At 36.4% G+C, this 24784-nt stretch overlaps 1 protein-coding gene across 1 annotated transcript in view; it reads left to right on the top strand.

Annotated features, from left to right (window-relative positions):
* The window catches only part of nr3c2 (nuclear receptor subfamily 3, group C, member 2), an 86107-nt gene extending 62940 nt beyond the window's left edge, over positions 1-23167 (top strand). The window contains exons 4-9 of the mRNA XM_051897936.1: positions 2773-2889; positions 4637-4954; positions 8641-8785; positions 13479-13609; positions 18201-18358; positions 19370-23167. Coding sequence (XP_051753896.1) covers positions 2773-2889; positions 4637-4954; positions 8641-8785; positions 13479-13609; positions 18201-18358; positions 19370-19525 — 1025 coding nt within the window. The 3' untranslated portion in view covers positions 19526-23167. The remainder of the gene's footprint in view (positions 1-2772; positions 2890-4636; positions 4955-8640; positions 8786-13478; positions 13610-18200; positions 18359-19369) is intronic.
* Positions 23168-24784: the final 1617 nt, after the last annotated feature.

The raw sequence follows: 24784 nt of genomic DNA, 5'->3' as shown, positions 1-24784 counted from the left end.
GTACATTGTGACTCACTTTAACCCTTAATAAACCACCCAAGAATTTCAGAAAAAGTCTATGTGGCTCGCTGAACATTTTCCAATTGCTCTGATTAGTTTTGGTGAAAAACAGCCCAATATGTAAGCAATTTTAACAGTAAAAATGGTGGTAAAAAGAATCTTTTATTCTGGTGCACAGAAACACCAGAAGAAGAACATCTCCGCCACTTACTGGACTCAAGTGTGAAATGTTTGTGTAAGAAAATATCCATATTTAACAAGTTATAAAGTAAAATATCTAGCTTCCGCCAGACTGTTTTCCGTATTCAACTTACGAAGACAGTGTAAAGGCCCCGATATACTTCAAGCAAAGTTCTTTTTCATTCTTCGTTTAGGGGTAAAATGAAGTTCGAAATATGTGAGCAGCGATATACTGTAATCAAACATGTGACACCGCCCACACTGCTGAGAGTGACGGTTAGATGAATATGTAAAAATGTTGCACGATTTCCTCTCAGTAACAAAATAAACAACAAAATTGAGAAACTAGCAAGGATCTTTTTAATAAAGCATAAGAAAAGCATCTGATCATGGCAACGTGGATATGTTTGTTTGCACAAGCTCTGTAATTCGGCACTACAGTAAAGTCACATCGCGTTTATATTATAACAATTTATAAAATAGATTGCTTAAAATCAAGCAGCTTTACCGTATTAAACACGGAAAGCAGTGTAAGTCTCTCATTTCATCAGAAGTACAACTTCGTTTTCTACTATAAAGCAGCTCTCCAGTGTTCATGTTTTCACTCACGGACTCTGACTTCTACGGACTCGAGAGGAGAAATGAACTGGAAAAGATTTTCCGAGTGAAAGAAGGCGGAGCCTCAGTGCACACCTACCTTACGTAATGGCCACGGACCAATGGTAGTACGAAGGTGTTTACCAGCCAAAGTGAACTTTTCCAGAAAGTTCACTCTGGCAAGCTGTTTCAAACTTCCAAAATGAACTCCAAACAAACTTTGTTTCGACATGATTTTGTTCGAAATGACGTCACATCAGCGCGTTCTTCGATTTCGTTTAAAGTATATCGGGGCCTTAAATCTTGGGGTAATTTTCATTTTAAAGAGAACTAATCCTTTAAATTCACCCAAAGAGATACAATGAATATATTTCTTTTTATGTTCTGCAGAAGAAGAAAAAAAGTTGGGTTTGGAATGATATGAGACTGAGTAAATGATGCCAGAAATTATATTTTTGGGTTAACTATTCCTTTAAACTTAATTTGACAATTAGTAATGTCTCACCAAGAAATCGGAACTTAAAATTGTTAACACTACAAAAGCATTCCCATCCAGAACACAAAAAAATTCTAAACTAAACATTTAGAAAACAATAGCTAAACAATGAGGTAACATACTACTATGATAGACCATAATATGCACTTGCCATTGCACATAAACATCACACAGATATAGATCCACAAACTACAGTGTGCTGAAACACTACAATACTTGATGTTCCCCTTTCGTCCTTAGGCACACAAACAATCTCTCTGCTACTTCTGTCCATAAACACCTTTATGCACACACGTGTGCTGATACAGACATGCACAACACGATGCAGTCAGTGTACATGCTTCTGTTGGAATAATGATTAACAGGATTTGTGGGGCAGCTGCTCAGAGTGGTCAGAAGGGGCCCGAGAGTCAGCCGAACAGATTTCAGGTCTGATTTGCGTCTGTGTTTGGGTGGTGAGGCGGAGGAGGGCTTCGTTGTGTTTCCTGTGTCGCAGTTTACTGTTTTTTAGAGCAAGAAAAATGGGCTTATGTAAGGGGTCATGTGATTTAGCCAGAAATAGTGGCAAGGCTACAGCTGCTGTTGCTCCGTTTGCAGATCCTGGGCTTTTTTGGCAGCTTTTAGACAGACTCGCTGCGCATTTTCCCCTCTGCCGAAAACACTCATTGTGCCTATCCGCAGCCACACGGTCCATAAGCGCTAAAGGAAAGTGCCCTCATGTAGGTAGCACGTCCAGTGCCGTGCAGTTTAGCAGAGAAGTCCTTCCCATGATGCATGAGTGAAAGAGGGGGTGGAATATGGGTAAGAGAATGAAAGAGAGAGATGTACATGGCCACAGTGCCTGGATGCGGCCCTGCGGCGCGGTGCTCTGGCCTGTGGAGCGCGTGGGCGTGCGGCGAGTCAGTGGAGCGGAATGGTGCTCTGAAACGAGAGCTCGTTCCACGAGCTGTGGCCTTAGCCAAGGAAGGCAGCGCATGAGGGATTCTCAGGCTGTTATGGTCTCTGTCATAGTGTCCCGCGCCAAGACATCAGCCAACCTATGACACACTCAAAAACACTATTTGGGATGGCTCATTTGTCCTCTATGATAATAGTGCAGGGGCGTAAAGTATAAGACAGCTGTCTCCTTTTAGTCGTATACTCACAAAGAGATGACTGTGCACCAGGACCAGAATGCATCACAGTGTCCTTGCAAAGGCCACAGTTTGACTAATGCATGTAATTGACTGACTGCTATTTCTGTATTACGTAATTAATTTAGTTGAATAAATATTATATTGATGAATTATTCAAATTAACCACAATATATCAATATTTCTTAGAAAAGCCCCTAGAGAAAAGCATATATTATGTTATTTTTAATAATTAGATGTACTAAATATGTGACAGCCCATGAGAGTACTAATTCCTGATTTCTGTTACAATTCCGACAGAAAAAAATGGATACAGACATAGAGATTTTTACAGAGATCTTAAACATTTTCTCTTTATTCTTGCAGGTCAGCACAACTACCTTTGTGCTGGGAGGAATGACTGTATCATTGACAAGATTCGGCGGAAAAACTGCCCAGCCTGCAGAGTACGAAAGTGTCTACAAGCTGGGATGAATCTTGGAGGTAACTGAATTTACTTACTATGGCACTAAAATCTGTTGTGAAATGTTATGAAACAATTATACCGGCACACCTGAGATCATTAATCTTAAAATATAATAAATGTATCCAAAAGATAAAAAAAATGTTATTGTGAATGTGAGGGACTGCCTTTTTAGTGAAGTTTTACAATGTTCCACATAAATTATTTTTCTTTTTTAATAAAAGGTAAGTGACTTAAAAAAGCATATTGAAAAGTACTTCACCTACATCTGTGTTTTCAATATAATTGCAACACAATATGATCAGTACTCGGTGAGCTGGAAAAATGCTTCAAACTTTGAGAGTGTGGTTGATTTCAAAAAGATTTTAGTTGTTGGTGTAACAAATGCTAGCCAAGGGTCACACTGATTGGGGCAACCTTATTATTATTATATGGAAAATACAAAAAAATATTGATTTAGAAATCAGTATAGCCTCAACAAACAGCCATGCAAACTCCTGAAAACAACACATTAGGCAAAGATTAACTAGTAATTCTAAATTTGGAAACGGACAAAAACACAAGCACAATGTGGGTAGAATCACAACACATGATTTATTTGGCCAGCTCTGATCAAAGCCATATTTCTACATGGTTGGGTTGCTAAATTTCAGTATGTTAGGGAAAAAGTTTGTTAAATAAATGAATAAATAAAAATAAAGTTTAACATGTCATATTTCTTAAACCCTCTACTATCACTGAATTACAGTATATAGCTTTTGTTCAGTAAGCAAGATTTCTTGCAGTAATGTCTATGTTCTGTCTATTCTGTCCTTTGAGAGCATCTTGAGAGCAGTACAACCAAATACATACCTTAAATTACATTTTGATTACATTCCAATATAGAATGAAAAATATGGTGCTTCTTTGACATCATCACTTAAGAGGGGTCTATCATTTTGCTTTTTTTCATATTTGGATAGTTGATAAAATAACATGGGCATGAACTTTATTTAAATCCAGGGTTTTCAAACGGGAGTCAATGAAGGTACTGTAGAACATCAGCTGGGATATATATATATAATCTATGGAGTTTAATGAGAATAGCATATGATCTGATAATGTTAGTTAATACTGTTAATTGAAGTTAATTTATATTGCAAGTGTAATTTAGGTTCTGATGATAGACATTTTTATCATTATATACAAGATATTTATGTACATTATATACATGAGTTTTTCATCAAGAAAGATATAGATGTATTTGATTGAAAATAATAAATGACTATGCATTTGAAAGATCAGAAAGTCTAAATATTTCACAAAGTTGTCAAGAGAACAAAATCTGAGCATTTATTGGGACTAGCACATATGCCACCTTCAGTCTCACTTACTGATGTGATATGAAATCTGTTGGCACAGGATTCTTGCAATTAATATCAAATTGGAACACACACAGTCAATTAACAGCATCCTGCTGAACTACATAAGAGGTCACATCTATACAGCAGGGATTTAAACTGTGATCCCTGCTATAAGATCCATCTTTACTTCAATAATTACTTCTATCATCTCCAGCTCCTTTCAGATATGGAAAAACTCTCAGAACACTGCTTAAAGACTACACTGTGGGTCTTTTCATTAATATCTTGTCCATTCCAAATTATTTATCTTTCTTATAAATCATTTTAAGAACCTTCAATGTTTAACATAAATTGTAATTATTCATAAAATGGATCAGGCTGCTGAAGCGAACAGCTTTAATAATACATGATTGTTATTTCTCAGCACGAAAGTCCAAGAAGTTGGGAAAGATGAAGAGCGTTAGCGAGGATTCTTCCCTGCAGAACTCAAAGGATGGGCCACCATTTCTGACCTCCGAGAAAGAGTTGAGCTCGTCCACCGCTCTCGTCCCCCACGTCCCCACGGTAGCGCCGTTTCTGTCACCGTCCGTGTGTAGCGTCCTGGAGCTCATAGAGCCTGAAGTTGTGTTCGCTGGATATGATAACACACAGCCCGACACAACCGACCACCTGCTCACCAGCCTCAACCAGCTCGCCGGCAAACAGATGATCCGAGTGGTCAAGTGGGCCAAAGTACTTCCAGGTACGATTTCAAGGCAAATTTGGTTGTTTCTCAGATTAGTCTTGGTCTTCTGCACTTCTGGTTATTTTCTCTTTATTTAGACATTTGTAGTGCAAGGTGAAGTATTACTTGAACTGTGGGTCTCTGAAATGTGCTTAGAAACCATGCAGTCATTGATACAATCCTTGACCTGTCAGGTGTTTTGGTATAGTAGGGTCATCATCTTCAAAACACAATTTACATAAATCAAGTTCAGAAGGTCTATGTCTTGAGCCCACACTTAATTCTTCATGCTTTTAACAAGCACTGACACTTGAGAAAACTCTAAGGGTTGAACTTTATATTAACATAAATACACTACCATTCAAACTGTTGGAGTCAGATTTGTTCATGCTTTTAAAAGTGTCTTTTGCTCACCAAGGCTGCAATTATTTGATCAAGAATACAGTAAAAATGATATTCTGAAATATTATTACCATTTATACAACAGTTCTTTCTAGTTCTTGAATTTGATGGGCTGAGAGGTGTGATATTCTAGTGATAACAGCACTCTTACCTTTTCACCGTTTGTATCACTGCGCTTGAAGCGACTGTCATGGCGGCCGAGCAAATCCACCGTTTTTTTTTTTTTTACAAATACTACACTTGTTGTAGTTTTAAGAGTTTTTTAGGCGAGAAAGTAGTTGTTTAGACCTAAATTATGTGACTCATATTTAATCATAGCACCTATTTTACAATTTGTTTAGATGTATTTAGAGTTGCTAGCTCCAGGCTGTCAGCGGCCGTTCAGAGCTCGTGTTTCAGCCAAGAGCACGGCCAGTGCTTCGGGGGTTTGCCGCTGTCTGTTATAGTGGTTAAACATGAGATATAATTCATTTTGGGTACATTAACGGGGCAATCTTTGGTCTTATTAATCTATTACTTGTTCCTGAGCAAATCGAATTGTGCTATGTTAAATTTACTAATTTAATATTAAGGCTATATTTAACTTACATCCTGTAGAGCACTGCTTTTGTATGTTTGACTGAACTGTACAATTGTGTTTATTTCCTATTGCCATTTATAATGGCTATTATTGTTAATTTTAATATTGGTGTTTAATAAATATTATTTTATATAAATAATAGGTTGTATTTGGTATTGAGAAAGGATCCTTTAATGCGTAATATGGCTTGATGGAAAGTTAATACCTCATTAGATGGCGGCAAACTTAAATGAGTAAATGAGTCAGTCGCAAGAGACTTTTAAATTGAAAGGGACTATTGTAAACAATGGACGTTGTTTTAGCGCTGTTAGGAAAACTCCCTTAACTGTAAAAAGGACAAATACAAAGATCGCTTTCCTCAGCGGACATTCAAACAGATTTTTATAATGGATATAATATTATGGATATCAACCTGAAGAATGAATGTTATATCAGACACGGGTAATGCTCGCTCAGGCGACATCTCTCTCTCTCTCTCTCTCTCTCTCTCTCTCTCTCTCTCTTTCTCAATAATACTGTACAAAATACAATGAGTTTCATTGGAAGGACTCAACATTCCTTTGTTACTAGCTCTAAAGTGATGTTTTAGAATTAGTAATGGAGCTTTGGTCAAACTTGAGATTTGAATCCGTGGCGGAAGAAAGTAGTTCTGCACAAAAGAGGGTTTTAAAGACACTTTGTTGTTATTCTTATTTATTTACACACTTGTGCTGTCAAACTGTTGTATAAATGCAATATCACACGAGTAGCCGTGCAATATGGCTATATATCAGCACGCTGTGATTACCTACCATATGGCCGAATCACAGCCGTGCTGATATACAGCCATATCGCACGGCTACAAGTGTGATATTGCTCATTTAAAATATCTTTTATATTTTAATATATTTTAAAATGTAATTGTTTCTGTTTTGGCAAAGCTAAATTCTCAGCAGCCATTTCTTCAAAATGCTGTTATGGTGCTCAAGAAACATTTCTTATTATTATCAATGTTGAAAACATTTATTTCAGGATTCTCTGATGAACAGAAAGTTAGAAAGAACCACATTTTATTTGAAATCTTTTTATAACTTTTGATCAATTAAATGCATAATTTCTGAGTAATATTACGCGTTATTTTCCTTAAAAAAAAAATCTTACTGATTCCAAACTTTTCAATAGTAATGTATGTCCACAAGCTTCCAAGTGAGTTTCAAAAGCATGTCAAAAGTAGGTTGGCTTATCATATAGAAGAATCAAAGGTTAATTTTGTCTGTAGTAAGTTTATTGATTAATTGAGAATCACTAGCATATGTTGAATAAATCACACTATACTGTATTATACTATAAAACATCCCATACAACCCATATTAAATATCTAATTGTGATTTTATAAAAATCTGTTTTTGCCTTTCCAAATTAAGTTTTCAAGGTACCTTGCTACAAGACGGTCATTTGCCTGTATTGCAATTATTTGATACCAGGGTGTCTGCTTGCTATATCCGGATATATAAATAGAAGGCTGAAAACACACCAGGGCAAACTGGCTCACCGACTTTCAAAGACTTTCCAGGCTGGCTTTGGGCAGTCAATGCATTACACGCTCAGCCATTCTACAAGTGATGACTTGCAGATGTTCATTATTAGTTATTTTGTTCTATGTCCACATTGTTCTGTGATTCACATGTGATTTTATACCACTTTAGGCATCAAAAAGAGCTTATAAGGATGAGACTTTGATGGGAAAAATAGGATGTTTTGTAATTTAAGTTTTGTAAGTTTGTGCAAGTTTCATTGTCAATGATTTCAGTTTATAAAAGGATAATGTGAGAAAATTATTTTTTATAAGAAAGGAGAACACAAGGGATGCTCAGAGATTGCCTAGAAAGTTACTGTTCAAAAGAAATATTATGTTGACGGTGTTAACATACATAAACATAACATTATAGTCAATACTGCATTTGCTTATTGCAGACAAGCCAAAAATAGTCTATGCTTCACCGATAAGCTTATACTGTAGTGTGTCCTCATGTTGCTGAAATTAAAGCTTGTGGGTGACTTCTCAGCTCTCGATGTGAGTTTTGGCAAGAGACCAGTCTGCTGTATTGATAACTCTCTTTGACAATAGGACAAAGAGTGGAAACCTTCAGCGATTCATGTTAACCTGATTGTGGCGACTGCACTGCAAGACTTTTTCATTTGTGAACAAATTTCAGCAGCTCTAGGAAGCGACCTTACACTGTTAGGTTGGCAACAGCCACACGCATTACTTAAACTAAAGAAGTAAATAAGACTTTACTTACTCTTTCCAAACAATATTACTATCCACATCCATTTCTTGTATGTGTCTTACTCAAAAACAATGTCTCTTTTAAAAGTATAGTATGGAGATTCTATCATCATATATTTACCTTCATATCATTCTGAACCCTTATGCTGCAATGCGTTTGGTAGAACACAAAATTAGAATTTTTTTGACACGGCTCTTGTCATATAACAAATGTTCATAGTGACAAAGGGCTGTCAATGTCCAATAATGGGAAAAAAAAAAAAAAAAAAAGCACCATAGTATTTTTTTTTTTTTTTTGGTCAACACAAGCAGAGAATAGTAGATCCTGTTTTGTTTCTTACAGCCTACAGTTATGGCTTAATATTAGCTCTGCTTTAGGGCAAGTCATGCCCCCAAGTATCCCATATGTCTCTTCGCTCTGTGTTAACTTGCCCTTTATTTTTTTCCCCCCAGGTTTCCGCAGTCTACCCATTGAGGACCAAATCACGCTGATCCAGTATTCCTGGATGTGTCTCTCCTCCTTCTCCCTCAGCTGGAGATCCTACAAACACACCAACGCCCAAATGCTCTACTTCGCCCCTGACCTCGTCTTCAACGAGTAAGCTAACTCACACAACACTGCATGCTTACTTCATTTAGAGATGTTGATTTCCTTAATATTCAGAATCCATCCAAACATTTTAAGTAAATTAAAAAAAAATAATAATAAACCCTTCCTTCTTTTCAGTAAACTACAAGCATTGGCCTTAGGTTAACCCTAACTGTCTAAAGAATTTAGTGCATCAAGTTACACAAGTTAAGATAATAATATAAAACGATAAGCTCAAAAAACATGTTCCCAGCAGGCGTATGAATGTGACCTCAAACCTGTCCCTTCAATTACTCCACTAGGAAATACACTTTCCCTATAAATGCTTCTTTATAACGTTTGATCAGGGCAGAGAGTTAGGTCAATGGGGCACATAATCAGCACAATCGACGAGAAGTGTTGAGTGGAAAGAGTGTGATTGTGTGCTTTTTAAAGCTAAATGTCCATTTATTGAGTGTAGTGGGAGAAGCGTAAAAATAGAGCACAGTGACCCCTGCAGGAAAATTGGAGTACTTCACTGTATGTGCCAAATGACTTGAGTAGAAAGAACTTGGGCAAAAGTAATCCGGGGCATGTCCGAAATAACGGACATGATTACATATTAATATATGCTTAGCACCTTATGCGCAAATTCCACACATGCTGATGACAAACAGTCATGCATATTTTCTGGCATGCTGACAGTTCTGAACAAGCTCCGTTTCTTTATTGCCTGAACAATTAGCAGTCCTTTAGCACAGTCCCAAAGACTTGCATTTTAACTCTGCCTCCTGATAAACCATGAATCTGTTTATATGAGATTGTGACAACAATCCAAGGGTTATCCAAGGTAATATGCTCACTATATATGGTATTATACTGTCCCAAAGTGAATAGTCAATAGAACATGTTTACACCAAAAATTGTGTGTATTATACAGCATTTCTTAACATGCTCATCATGCATAGTTAAGATGGCAAAATAAACAGGCTCTTAAAAATGAGAAAACTCTTATTTTTTGGTTAATGTCATTGGATGTGCATGCAATCAAACTGTTACCATAAATACTCCTGTTAATTGGTAGAAAATGCCAAATTACACAGATGCAAACATGGACTGGTACATGCCCAAAATACTGAAAGCCATGAACTACACAAGGTAAAATACTACACTAATTAATGGTTTCCAGATAATGGTTTGTACTGACCTAATTATTATTATTAACCATTCAACAGACATATATAAACTATTTCCCATTCATCCTACTACATATTAATAATTTTATATATACTGGGATCGATTCAGTTCATTGTTATATTATTACATTTTAATGTTTGGTTTTAAGGACATTTTGGTCGGTGAATGTCCAATGTAAAATCTAGGTCCTGAAGCAAAACCATTTCAGAAGCACTGCAGGACTAGTGCAGCAGTGCCCTTAAAAGATATTGATTGAAAACATTTCAGTCTACCTTGAAACAAAAGTTTCCAGGTTTTGAGTGAGACACTTTTCAGTGTCCTCTAAAAGTATGTCAAAAGGAGCCAGAAATACACATATGTGTATGGTGATCTCTGACAGACCACTGTGTATGTAGTTCTTCCAACTTTCACACCTCTCATAATATTCATTAAAACCACTTAAAGAAACCCTCTCCATAGCAACTGAAAGAAGAGCCACAATAAATGCCATTTCCTTCTGTCTTTTTCAACAAAAGCTATCATTTATGAGAGAACGTGAATGCTGTAAATCAAAGGAATAATAAGAAAAGCTACTGTAACGACACCATAAACTGGCATTCTTACAGCTACTGAAACAAGGAATTGAACTCTTTTCTCATTTAATCTGAAAACAGATTGAAGGTTAGGATATTAAATAAAGAGCTGTCAGACTGGAAGAATGGGAAGACAGAATCAGTTCTGGCAGACAAAAAGCAGACACACCTGAGCTCAGAATGACAGCAGGTTAGACGGCTTTGGAAGACAGATACTGCACGTGTATTCAACTAGTCAGGTATGCAGAAAGACAGATGCACACACACCTAGAGACAAACAAACTGGCAGATCAGCAAAGATATCTAGTAAATTAATAACCAGCCAAGAAAGTGTCAAGATGAAATCAAAAGTTGTGAATAAAAAGAGATTTACATTTATGTAAAAAACAAAAACAAAAAAAAAAACATCAAATTTAATTTGTAATTAAAAACTTTGAGAGAAATTATTTTGTATTTAAAATACTTAAAATACATTCAAATATGTTATTTTATTCTTGAATACAATAACTTTAATCATTAAAAGTAGGGTAGGTCATTTTCTGAGCTTTGAATGCATAAGATCCCAGCCTCCCTTCAGAGTGCTCTCTAAAACCACGCCTCCTCCAAAACACATGAACGCATACAGCAGGGAGGAAAAGTTCAACTACCTCATGTCTCAAAGCACGTAACATTACAATAACAATGAACGTAAACAACTTAAAGAGCACTGATCTGTACCACCTGACTGCTGCAGATTCATTTCGGCGTTGATAGCGTTGCCATTGAAATGCATAAATTCAATTCTGTCTCTTCCAAATTACAGTAGTTATGGTGTGAACGCAGCATAAGCTTGCTTTGGTTCAGAAGGAAAAACGCGGCTGCTGTTTTGGTTTGCCTTGCTCGTGACTGACGTCTGTCTAAGGAGCCGTTCACAGTCACACAGAACGCGTTTTTCCATTCCAATGCATTACTTTTCCATAGTTTTTCTATGTAAACACGCACTAGACGGATGTGTATGACTGTTGCGCTCGCGTCTTTTGCAGTGTCTCGCACATGAGCGCCGCATTAAGAAGCCTTGTAAAGAATTTCAACTTTTATACACAGCGCCGCTCATCAATGTCAGTCTATAACAGTGGACCAATCAGATGATCCTGGAGGCAGGGCAAGCGTTGGAAGCTTTTGTTTACAGTAGCAATTTGGCATGACAACTGTTTTATTTAAAGGCTACATGGCGAAGGAGGCACTCATAATGGCTGTGTCTGTGTTATTTTCTTTCTTTCTTTTTTCCATGTCTAAAATAGTAGCTATCTATTTTGCTGTTTGGCTATTTTTGTTATTTCCGTTATAGCATCACGTCTCAAAAGCGCGTCTCGAGACCCTTGTGTTCTGTGCTGCGCTTTTTTTTTTTAAACCAATCCTGAGCGCCGCGTCACGCTTTTTAGACGCAAACGTATTCTGCGTGAACGGAATGCGCTGATACCAAATAGCCCATCAGAGTTTTTGGGCTAGATGCAAGCAAATCACGTGACACATCCTGTTGGATCCGTTATAGTGCGCTCGTTGTAAACAAGGTCAGAAGCTGCTATTGTGCTCAGTCAATCTGCTTTAAGGTAAAGTATCTAGTAAAATATACTATCAGATATTATTCACTGAATGTCATTATAGGACAGAAGATAGCGCAAATAGCTAGAACTTGTGAACTGACTTGCTAGCTAAAGCATGACGTGGGCTGTCTAGTGATGCGTGGATCACAGTTATATCCACGGGCGGGTGGGTCAAGTAATAAAATATAACATTCTGATTAATTGCGGTTGAAAACACAGTCGTTCGTGTCTTCAATTAATGTAACCATTTGGGTGATAGTTGGATGTGTATCAGTATATTCGGTCCGTGTTCATTCTTAAAGTGACAGCAGCCTAATAAACCTGCTGCTGTCTGTCATTAATGTTAATCAAGAAACAAAAGAGAAAATCACTCACTGCTCCTGACTGAATAACTTCAGTATCTTTATAAGGATCATCAATCTATATTTAATTCATACAGTGAGGACTGTGCAGTGTTTTTACATTTGATTATTCAATTTCTGTATTATTTCTTATTTGAATGCTACTGTTAAATAGTTGTTAGTGCTTTTCGAATGCTTTGAATATTACCTAGCAACTGAGAGAAATCCTATCTTACGTGTATCTAACTCCACTCTCACACTTCAAATGATTTTGAATTTTCTTTGTATTTTTGTATTTTCAAATTGCAAATTACTTGTATTTTAATTAAATAAAATTTTTTCAGGGCAGTATTTTGTATTTTATTTAAATACATTTGATGAATAAGTATTTGTAATTTGTAACTAAATACTTTTTGATGTATTTGTGCCCATCTCTGCTCACCCTCATGTCATTCCACACCCGTAAGACCTTCGTTTAACTTCGGAACACAAATTAAGATCTTTTTGATGAAATCCTAGAGTTATATGACTCGTCCATAGACAGCAATATAATCAACACTTTCAAGGTCCAGAAAGGTACTAAAGACATTGTTAAAACAGTTGACGTGACTACAGTGGTTCAACCTTAATTTTATGAAGCGATGAGTTGAAAAGTCCATGTTGAAAATAATATATTTTATATATTTGGTATGTATACATTTGGTTATTTCTGTTTTAATTAGTAGATGGTTGGATTGCTCATGTTGCAGTTACAAATAATGTTTCTAATAAAGTCAACGGCCAGTTGTGTTTATTTTTTATTTATTTGCCCTAGCCTGTTTTTACTTGCATTTGGCAGTAGAAGATGGTTAATTTTGGACTGTAGAGGTTCTCCAAAGGGCTCTGCCAGTGTGGTAATCTAATAAACCCCAAATGGTGCCTCAAGTACCTTTTAATTGTTTAAGTATTCTTTTAACTATATTTACATAGCAATTTTTAACAATGTGACAATGACGTTGTTTACTACAAATCTTCTCAATTTCTTTACCAGGGAACGTATGCGGCAGTCAGCCATGTATGATCTGTGTGTGGGCATGCGGCAGGTGAGCCAGGAGTTTGTCCGTCTACAGCTAACTTATGAGGAGTTCCTTGCCATGAAGGTCCTGTTGCTGCTCAGCACAGGTGAGATTGTGTTCAAATATGTGCATCTTTTACATGTGTTTCAAACAGCCATAACATACAGAGAGTCAGCCAACAGTAGAGGAAAATAAGCAAATGTATGAATGAAAGGAAGTCTTCTATCACAACATTTACCTTTAGTACCTGAATTGAGTATGTGGGTGTGTGAGATCAGATAAATTTCCATGAGCTTTAATGGATCACATTAATTAAGACAACAAATTTTAAACACTTTTCTTTCCTTACCGCATGGGTGGCTGAAATCATACAGTATTTAGACATAATCATAATCAATACAGAATAAAAAGTGTCCCATACATATAATATAATATAATATAATATAATAAGCCTTTTGGATGCTAGATCAGTTCATCTCACATATACAAGATCAACACACACAGTCAGATCAGGTAGACAGACACAAGAGCCAACGCACCCCCGGGCTTACAGCATATGAGACCGAGGTAAAGTTTGAGTTCTGAATTCTCATACAGGATAGATTTTGGGATGCACAACCACTTGCTGATCCTCTGGAGCCTTTCCAGAGAGCCCTGCTGTACTTAATAAAATTCAGTCAGGAGATGGGCACTGCTCCAGAACTGGTGTTTTTCTCTCCAAAAAGAGAGCTTCATGGAAGGAGGGAGAATGGGAGAAGCGTAGTCAGGAATGGTACATAATTGAAGAGCTGAAGGTTTTGATGGAGCAATTCTTAAAAAAAAAAAAAAAAAAATCAACATAAAAATAAAATTTGATGATGGATGGATCTTATGTATGTCATTGCTGTTTTAAGGGGCAATGACATTTGCCCAACTGTTCAATATATGAGATATGCTGGGAAGAGCTGCTTTATTTTATAAGTAAACTGGTTTCTGTATTTCACTGGAAAATCAACCCATTACATAAATAATTGTGGATTAGAGCACTTCATTATGATCTACTTTATATGCAAATGTTTTTGCTGTTGTGTTGGCTTATCTTATGGTATGATTACAGCTTAATGTTTTAATTTTAATAATGCAACAATTTCAGAGATGTTTTATTTTGGTTCATTTTGATGTGTTATCAATGTTTTTTGCTTTGCTAAAGTTGTTGTGTCATGCCTTCTACTGTGGGGCTCCAGGACAGCTGTAGTTTTAGTGTGGAGAGAGAGAGAGAGAGAGAGAGAGAGCAAGAGAGAGAGAAGCTGTTATTCCTCTTTGACCTTGGCTAAGGTTTCAGAAGCCCTGCAGGCTCTCACATGACCTTATTTGCAATGGTAGCTTTGACCTGCTAAAGAGTGAGTCACTAAACTAAATCCCCTCTCATTTTTTGCCCTTTTTTTTTAATAACGTCCATTATTTAACCTTTTTTTTTTTTTTTTTTTGGCTTGTGGTATACCCAGACACTAGGAAATAAATATTCTCACAGATGCTGCTATTGTGCAAAAAGCAATATGTCTATACAATTCAAGATGCCAGTGTGATGTATTGTTATCAGTGCCAGTTTCCTTGACAGAAGTCTTTTGTTGAGTGAATCTTACATTCATTTTCATCAACGTATATCAAAGTATTTGGACACCTGTTTTTTTTTTTTTTTGGTATGTAATGCCTTTGCTTTATATAACAAAATATAAAATTAAGAAGCATTAATTTTAAAGAGATAGGACAGGTAAACTGTTCAAGCTTTTAAATGATAAAATTACAAATTTTAAGAAGGCTAAATAGGGCTTTTCACACTGCGCTTAACTCTGGGTTTATCTTCTTTCTAAACACCGTTTTAACCCCGGGCAAAGGAATGTTTCACACTTGTAATTTAGAAGTGGGGTTAGCACCGCTTTTTACCCAGGGTTATAAAACCCTGCTCTGGAGCACTTTTGCAGTGTTATGATGTGGTATTAGAATGTTACAGCTAGACGCTTAGCAACAGACAACCAATCGCGTGCCTCATATTCATGTGCTTTGGACAGTCACAGAAAACACCTCGCATTGTACATAAACAGTAAATTCAGCGTTTGAGAGGAAAAATGTCAAATGCTGAGAGAAAACATGACAATTTGAGTGAAGAAGAGACCGTTTAATTCTTCCCTTTATAGTCCGAAATGTCCATTCAGTACAAACTCGATAGTACAGTCGGCAGTACAAGGATGATCAGTGCTAGAGCTTTTATGTAAACAGGTCACATGCTGCGTTCATCACAGAACGTAAGATCGTTAACCCAGGGTTTAGGAATGTACAGTGTGGAACGTCAGCTTACGAATACCCCGGATTAATTGTTAACCCCGGATAAATTATGAGCAGTGTGAAACGTGACGCAAGATAACTCAGAATTCCATTTACCCGGGGTTTAGAATAACGAGGGTGAACTATTTAAAAGAGCTTTTCACACTTGAAATAGTTAACCCTGGGTCATTCTAAACCCTGGGTAAATGGAATCCTGGGTTATCGTGCATCACTTTTCACACTGCTCATAATTTACCCGGGGTTAACAATTAATTCTGTGTATTCATAAGCTGACCTTTCACATTGTACATTCCTAAAACCTGGGTTAACGTTCTTATTTGCATATTTGCGGTGTCAATGTCACTGATTGGATAAAGGCAGCATGTGACCTGTTTACATAGCTCTAGTATTGCGCATCCTTGTATTGCCGACTGTACTGTCGAGTTTATATTGAAACAGTGTCTTCTTCACTCAAATTGTCGTGTTTTCTGTCAGTATTTGACAATTTTCCTCTCAAACACTGTATTCACTGTTTATATAAAATGCGCAGTGTTTCCATGACTGTCCAAAGCAGGCAAATATGAGGCACGTGATTGGTTGTCTGTTGCAAAACATCTAGCTTTAACATTCTAACACTGCATTGTTTCACACTGTACAAGTTTGGCACCGCAATGTGGGGTTAACACCACAAAAGCGGTGCTAACTCTTCTCCGGAGCAGGATTTCATAACCCTGGGTAAAAAGCGGTGCTAACCCTGCTTCTCAATTACAAGTGTGAAACATTCCTTTACCCGGGGTTAAAAGCGGTGTTTAGAACAACGATAACCTGGGGTTGAACGCAGTGTGAAAAGCCCTAAAGTGTGAAAAGCCCTAAAGAGTGAAAAGCCCTAATGAATATTCTAAGTTAAGCTTAATTGACAGCACTTAATGTTGATTACCACAAAAAATAAATTTAGACTTGTCCATCCTTTTCTCAAAAAAACCCTTTTACAGTTAATGTGGCCAATCCATAAACATTAAAATACTCATTTTTTTAATAGTATATCAAGACGTAAACAATATGCAAGTCAATATGCACACAGTTTTAGTATGAAAAAAAGCTTAGTAATCTTTCAGTGTAAAGACATATATGCAATTTTAAGGCATTGCCATGACAATTTGTTTTTAAAACCTCCCAAAAATGGACCCATTTATTTCCATTTTCTGTGCATCACCGTTACCTTGATTTTTTTTGTGTGTGTAGTAACATTTTCACAAGTGTTATTGATTGACCAGAATTTTATTGAGCTCTCTGTATCTCCACATCTGAAGTTGTTACTATCAATAGCATTATGTTAACCTACAGAATAGTGCATTAACCAGTGTATCTGACTCATCGTCGCTTTGTATGCGGCAAAGCTCTTTAACTGACTCTTCCTATGTCAACAAAATGACAGATTCTACTGGCAGAAGAATTTATTTCTTTTGACAAGACACCAATTAGCGTGGGGTAATCATCCCACTTTTATTCACCGGGGCTCTAAATGGCAGCCTGTGGTAATGGGGCTAGATGTGGGTCAGTGGGAGAGAAGAAAACAGGGGGAGGTGACTGCGGGTTTAACACACCCCAATGAACAGAGGTGCTCTTCATTCAACACATAGAGTTGAGAGCTTTAAGCATCCTGAAGGACTTCTTGTTGTAATTTGGTAATGTTAACAAAATGTGTAATCTTTTTAGTTGAATTGGGAACATGCTTGTGCCTTAAGGCAATACAGAGTATTATTAAATGATGTTGGTTCTTGCATCTTAATAAAAACTTTTTTTAATTAAAAGTTTTCCATAATTATCACTACAACCTTAAGGTGCCGCTAGGTAATTGCTTTTTTAGCATGTATTGCTTTGTCTGCAAAAGATGATTGTTATTATCAAAATCACATTGAGACAAACAGAAATGAAGCAATTCAATTAGCCAGTCAGTGAGATGCAACAAAATTACTAATTTCATCAGAACAGACGTCATTTGCATGTTGTTAAAATTTGGGAAGAACGAGGGTGAGGATGAACTGTTTCTTTTTCAGCTGTCCAGAAACTGAATGTCATTTCACATGGTTGGCTGTAGGCCATAAGTGCACTTGCTCTCTACAGGATAGGAGAGAATTACTCCCTTCAACCTGAATGAGATTCTATATCTCATCTGCCAAAAGTGAAAGTACTTTTCAGTACTTTGATCGAGTTAATCCTGAATAACTTCACAAAAGGGAACATTAATCACCTGAGAAGGCAGACTGCGACACAGACAGATTAGACGGAAGGATGAATAAAGAGACAGACAGACAGATGCAACTTAAAGGAAATAGTGTTGTTTTACTCACTACTACTGGCCACTGTTACAAAATGACATCCCTTTTTACTGACAGTGCCTAAAGATGGTCTGAAGAACCAAGGGGCATTTGAGGAGATGCGGGTGAATTACATCAAGGAGCTCCGCCGCTCAGTTGGAAAAGCCACTAACAATTCCGGCCAGACATGGCAGCGCTTCTTCCAGCTCACCAAGCTATTGGACGCCATGCATGAAGTAAGTCGAAACACTCCCCTGTTATCAGCTAATAGATCAAAGTCAGATGCAAATCTGCTCAAATTATCCAGAGTAAGTCTATTAAGCTTATTGCTTTGTCAGAAGGCACTCATACATATCTAGAAATTCTAAGTATACCTCCCCAAACTAATCCCTGTCATGTAAGAAATACCTCATCTGATTTCCATAAGATGTCATAATTATGCTAAGTTTAATTTTAAATAAATAAATTAAATAAAGTTTTGCACTAAACATATTTAATATCTTAAGTTAACATCCTTGGGGTTCCTGGACCTAAAAAACCCTGACGTAAATAAATGGGAGAGAGTTTAGAGTTTCTTTTTAGTAGTAGAAATCATCAGCTTTATTAATAGTATCTGTAGTAAGTGCAGACCCCATTCCGACTAAAAAAATTAACATCTACATACCTAAATCAAATAGCTCAAAAATATCAGCTCAATATTCCAAATGAGCTGATATTTATGTATCCACAAGAAGTGACTCACAGATGTTTATGTGATTAGAAGCTGAAAAAACATTAATGTTTAAAATGTAGCTGTAGATTATTAAAGAGTTATGTCAAGTGTGCATTCAAATGAAAAACTGCCGTCCTTCATGTTGCCACTGAGAGATGAGAGCCGCAGTTCATTTCTGAGAGCTGTTCATTTCTAATCACTTTTTGCATTGCTGCCAGCTCAACATTTTGTAATAGCACACAAAAGTACTGGAAAAGACGTTTTGAATTGCACTTGAGGGCAAAGAACACTTGACAGCAGTGTTGATTTATTAATTTGTAAGATGAAGAGAAACAAGTTCTGCCTAAAAGCGCTTTGGTCAGTTAGACTGAGCATCCATAAATGAGCTCAGCTGCTTCTACTGTCTTTTCTTTTCTAATATATCAATACATGTTTACCCAGTCTCATGTTTCACTAGAACATTAATGATAAGCACTGTCATTTTGAATTAAATATGACAGATCCCTTGACAGAAGTGTTCTCTCTCTCTTTACAGCTTGTGGGGAGCCTGTTGGACTTTTGTTTCTACACTTTCCGTGAATCCCAGGCTCTGAAGGTTGAGTTCCCCGAGATGTTGGTGGAAATTATCAGTGACCAGATACCAAAGGTGGAATCAGGCCTAACAAACACCCTCTACTTTCATAAGAAATGACTGAAAGCTTGCAAAAGGAGGGAAAAATGAAGGTTCAAATGAGAGAAAAAACAGAGGACAGCCAGCCCTCAGAGAGCGAACAAGAGCAAGCCCGCTATGCACAAAGCAAGGCGTAACAAGAGGCTTGGTTTAAAGCCATATAAGGCTTGCGTAGTGAGGGAAGGCAAAGAGTGATCTCTGTACCCGGCCAACAGAGAACTCATATTTCATGTGACAGTGCGTTTCTTACCCCCAAAGACAATGCTGACAATGTTCTATATGGATATGAAGCCATATTCTTTGGTAAAGCTATAGTGCACAGTCACATGTGAATACATCACACACACACACACACACACACACACACACACACAGTAATATGGGCCCACGTACTAAACATATCCTTGATTCCGAGACCTGTCAATCTGCCAGTAAATACCATTGCATTATGTAACTCGCCCAAAATTTGGCGCTCATAAAATTAGAGATTCAGTAATGAAACTGCTCTTTATAACTGATTAAGACAGAAATATGTCCACAATCCTATCAGTTGCATGAATAGAAGATTAAATTTGGGTGTTTACAAAGGAGAAATGAGACAGGACATATTCCAAGGGCTACAATACATTAAATTAAGCTGAATTGTGACTAATTGGTGCATGAAAGTTATTGAAGAAAGAATCAAATCTAAATTTATCTGCAAAAATGGCATCAATGCATATTTTGATGACTTGAAGTGTTTACATAGAGAGTACTGGCCACACTGATGGAGTGCTGTGGTGGCCCGATGATTGATAAGTCGAAAAATGGCAGCTCGTCAAAAATGCTATTGGATAGGAGAAACTTTTTTTTTTTTTTTTTAAACATTTGCAATACAGCAAATATTATGGCTCGTCTTGTAAAAAATTAAGCTCACGCAGACACACATGCCACATTTTGTGTGCAAGCTAGGACTGTAGCAAATTTAATAAATTGTACCTAAGCTGTCACTAAACCAGCTCCCTTTTGACGTTAAGGAAAATACAGTACTAATTTACAGTTCCAGAGAAGAAAAGCATTTTATACGATTGTAAAGTTTTTGTTTTGTTTCAAAGAATCAATCCAGCTAGAAGCCATTTTCTAACAAGGTGCTTCTGTTTTCTTAACGTAAAAAAGTAGATAATTTTCAGTAGCAGCACATGTACAGTTAGATACAGTATGGGATTAATCAGCTTTTTTGAAGCAAACAGCTTTCATATTAGTAAACAACAATAACAGTAACCTGCTCATAAACACCCAATATATGTGTATCTTATGATTATAATTGTTGCTTGTAGGCATATTTTTCAAACATTGTACATAGAAAGTTTTTGATTTAAACCACCTTGCAGTTAAAACATAGCTATTTTGGGAAAAATACCAGTCGACTTGAGAGTACTTGAGTGAATTGTATCTAAAAAAGGAATTTGGACCACTGTTTCATAACCCCACTGTGCTACTGATGGAAAGAGGTACTGCTTGTTCTAAAATGCTGTGAGTCTGAGGACAATGAAGGTTTGTGTGTTTTGTGCGTTGTGTGCGTGTATTTGTTTTTCTGTTTCTCTCAAATTTCTTAAAGGCACAAGAAAGCTTCATTTTTGAGAGGGCATTGTTGGTTTTCTCTGTGATAGGATTAGTATGATCCTATTGGCTGATTTTGATTTGCACAGACACAATAATGTGATAATTGGGATATTAGATGTTCTGCTATTGTGTTGGTTATGTAATGTGCTTTGGGGGTGGGTGGGGGTCAGTTTGGGACGTTTGTGAACTGGAAAGGTCCAAGAACTTTTGATGTTTGCCTTTGTGATGTAGCTGGTTGGTGGTAAATGACTGTTGGAGGATAAAAATCACAATTATAATAGTTCAGAAAGAACAAATCAATCAATCTGTGGTACCCAGGCAAATCCCATTTCACCGACCTGTCAATACACTGTATGTTGAAAGTTTTTGATGGACCTAAAACTAGATGTTGCAAAGGTATTTACAGTAGTCTCTTTTTCCCAACCTTTCCCTTTTTTAAATACACAGATATATAAATATAAAAAGAATAAATGTTAAAAGGTTCATAGGATGTGAAGTATTTTTGAGAGATTATATTTTGCTGGACACAATATATTAGTAATTTGTCTAAAAAGAGTATATGAGATCTTTTGTAAAGTGAACTGTTTATGCATGCTTTTTTGAAAAGATGTTTACAGTGTATTTAAGAAGGGAAACTTGTGCCTTTTTTTCTCACAAAAGTTACCATTTAACAGTATCTATTGTAAATAAATCAGTGAATTATTATGTTGAGTTGTATGGAACATTTCTATATTAAATATTTGTCGGACATTGGGATGAAGTTCACACATTTTCCCCTTAACAGTTACTGACTGCCCGTAGTCAATCAGAATCCAGAGCAAGACCCAGAGAGCATGATGAATATACATTTATTTATATTTACTTTTCACAGCAAGAGAGACTTGTTTACTCCCTGAATGTCACTAACTTTAAACTTGTCATTTTGGTCTGTAGTAATGTGAACTAATTGTATGTTTGTGTTCTTCCCCCATCGCTTCGCCTACAAATCTAACAAAAAACACAACACAGTGCTCACTTCAGAGGTTAGCTATATTATGCTGAAATGAAAAGTACTTGGTTGCCAACATTTTTTTATCCCAGATTTTTTAAAGTAAATATATACATAAAAATCAAACCAAGCAAACAAACATCAAAACTGAATTCTTTAGTTTTGCACTGTTAGAAAAGTTTTTTTAATTTTTTTTTTTTTTTTTTAATCAGTGTTTCACAAGTTATTGATGTCTTGTGAACTAGCAAGGCTCTATATTATTATTTATACAGCATATGAAAAATATATGGAATTTTTTAAAAGAGTATGAAAATCAACATTTATGTAAGAAAAATCTAAAGACAGAACTATGGGACAGGGATCACAACTGAACCTGAACAGCCTGATATGAATTCAGATGTCTATCAGCAGCTTAAGAGAATATAGATTGCCATGCTTGTTGCAGCATGTTAGCAATTTGCTTCATTCCATCATCAAATGATGAAGCTTGAAATACTAAAAGTTGGTGTGGATACACGGGATGCGTTTGGGTTGCTTGTTACTTCTGCTTTGACAGTCTAGATAAGACTTTTTAGATGTGTTTTTGGGGAGTCTAACATGTAAAACTATGCATTTGTACAAATCACATTACCACCAAGCAGCACCTTTGTGCAAAATAAGGGCAAAGCATGGTCAAAGTAAACCAATATGTTGAAACAGAATAAAATGCAGCTTACTAGTGAAAACCCACAGATCACATCTTGTGTGAACATTAACACATATGTGTTAATGGATATTGATTTTTCTTTTTTGGGGATAAACCTGAATCTGTGTGTTATACATTGTTTGAAGTGACAAAGCCATATCTCTTTTGTGACAAAAGAGCATTTCCTGTTCATATTTTGATTTTTCCCTTTTTTTAAATCAGTGCTTTGTACAATACTTGTTAGCAAATCTCCTCAGTACAGAAATATTCAACATGAGCAAAAGACAGATGCAACTAGTTCCTCTAAACTGTATATCTTGTTGCAAATCTTGCCATAACTGTGTTTGCAGAAACATCAAGGGATTCCAATAAACCTGTTAACAATTAATTACTGTTCTCTCTTTCTTTCAGGAATTGGTGTTTATTCTGCTGTACATTTCAGTGTATGTATAACTACACAAATGTATTTGGTTTCAGCTGGAGAACATCTGTGGTCACACTTTAGATATAGGGTCCAATTCTCACTATTAAATATTAACTACCACTTCTGCCTCAATAAACTCCTAATTACTGCTTATTAATAGTTAGTAAGTTAGTTGTTGAGTTTAGGTATTGGGTAGGATTAAGGGATGTAGAATATAGTCATGCAGAACAAGGCATTAATATGTGTTTTATAAGTACTAATAAACAGACAATATCCTAGAAATATGCATGCTAATAAGCAACTAGTTAATAGTGAGAATTGGACCCTAAACTAAAGTGTTACCACATCTGCTAATGTTTATCATGTGAGTTAAAGTGCATTAGTAAGTGTATTTAAATTTAGTGATTAAATGCGCTGTTTGTTTTATTTTGATATATTTGAATTTAAGTCTATAATTTCTACACAGTTTTGTAATCTATTCAGGGGCAGTTTACAAAATTCATGCTTTTGTTTAGCTGCAAATCCTAGCAAAAATTTCAGAAAAGGTGGATCTTGTTGGAAGATCTGCAGGACCATTAACTCAGCATCCACTCACTAACTTCCTCTGATTCCCAAACAACTATGTAAATGACTAAAAATCTGCCAAAAGAACTGGCTAGTGGGTAAGTGTTTTACACTTAGAGAATAAACAATACTTTTACAGCATTCATTAATTTAATGTTAATTTCTACATAATGCTGATAGATTTTTAGCTGTTGTATAAAGTAATATTATTGTATTCTGAAATAACATGAATTAACAATAGTATGTTTTTTAATTCCCCCAATTTCTATTGTTCAACCAATCATGTTCTCTTGTCCATGTCTGGTGTCCAATCAGAGCTCTAGGTTAAGGTGAAGGGGGCGGGAAGAATGGTGAGCAAAAGTTAACTAGGAAGCAGGAGAATAGTGTGTGATTATCTGGTGTCATTGTTTTACAAAAATATAGCATAAACAATGCTGTGTTACAATTGTTTCTGTAGTTAGTGTGTTGTCAAAACGAGAACGAAAAATTATACTACAGAGATGGGCAAGAATGATTTCTCCACAAAATATTCCTGGTGTTTATCCCAGCCACCATTTACTAATACAGCAAAATAACTCTTTACAGAGACTGAACAGTGTCTGTCTCGCTCAGATGGATTGTGTGTTCGGTTGACAAGTCATCAGCGCAAATATTTGTGGTAGTTTCAGAGGAGGATGATTCCAGAAAGACTTCTGAGTTAACGGGAGTGCTCAGAATGCCTTTGGCCCTGAGGAAATCACCACAATCAATGGACATTTAATGCAAGGAGGTGAAACACACTCTTCTTACTGGAGACTTTAAGGTATTTTTCCACGTTTGCTCTGTGTTGAGTGAAGCGGTCTTTTATTTATTTATTTATTTATTTTTTTTTTTACCACAACATACCCCAGATTTCCCCCTTCTGAAACAGACAGCAGTTTTCTGAGTTTCAAACTTACTCTTGTGGACAAACTTTACAAATCCAGTCCCATTGCTCAGGAAGAAATGAGTGTAGGTCATCTTTTTCCTTGGAGGGAA

The sequence above is a fragment of the Ctenopharyngodon idella genome, chromosome 1, assembly GCF_019924925.1.
Source record: "Ctenopharyngodon idella isolate HZGC_01 chromosome 1, HZGC01, whole genome shotgun sequence".
In the NCBI taxonomy this organism is placed as follows: Eukaryota; Metazoa; Chordata; class Actinopteri; order Cypriniformes; family Xenocyprididae; genus Ctenopharyngodon; species Ctenopharyngodon idella.
This window is presented reverse-complemented; position numbering and strand designations above follow the sequence as displayed.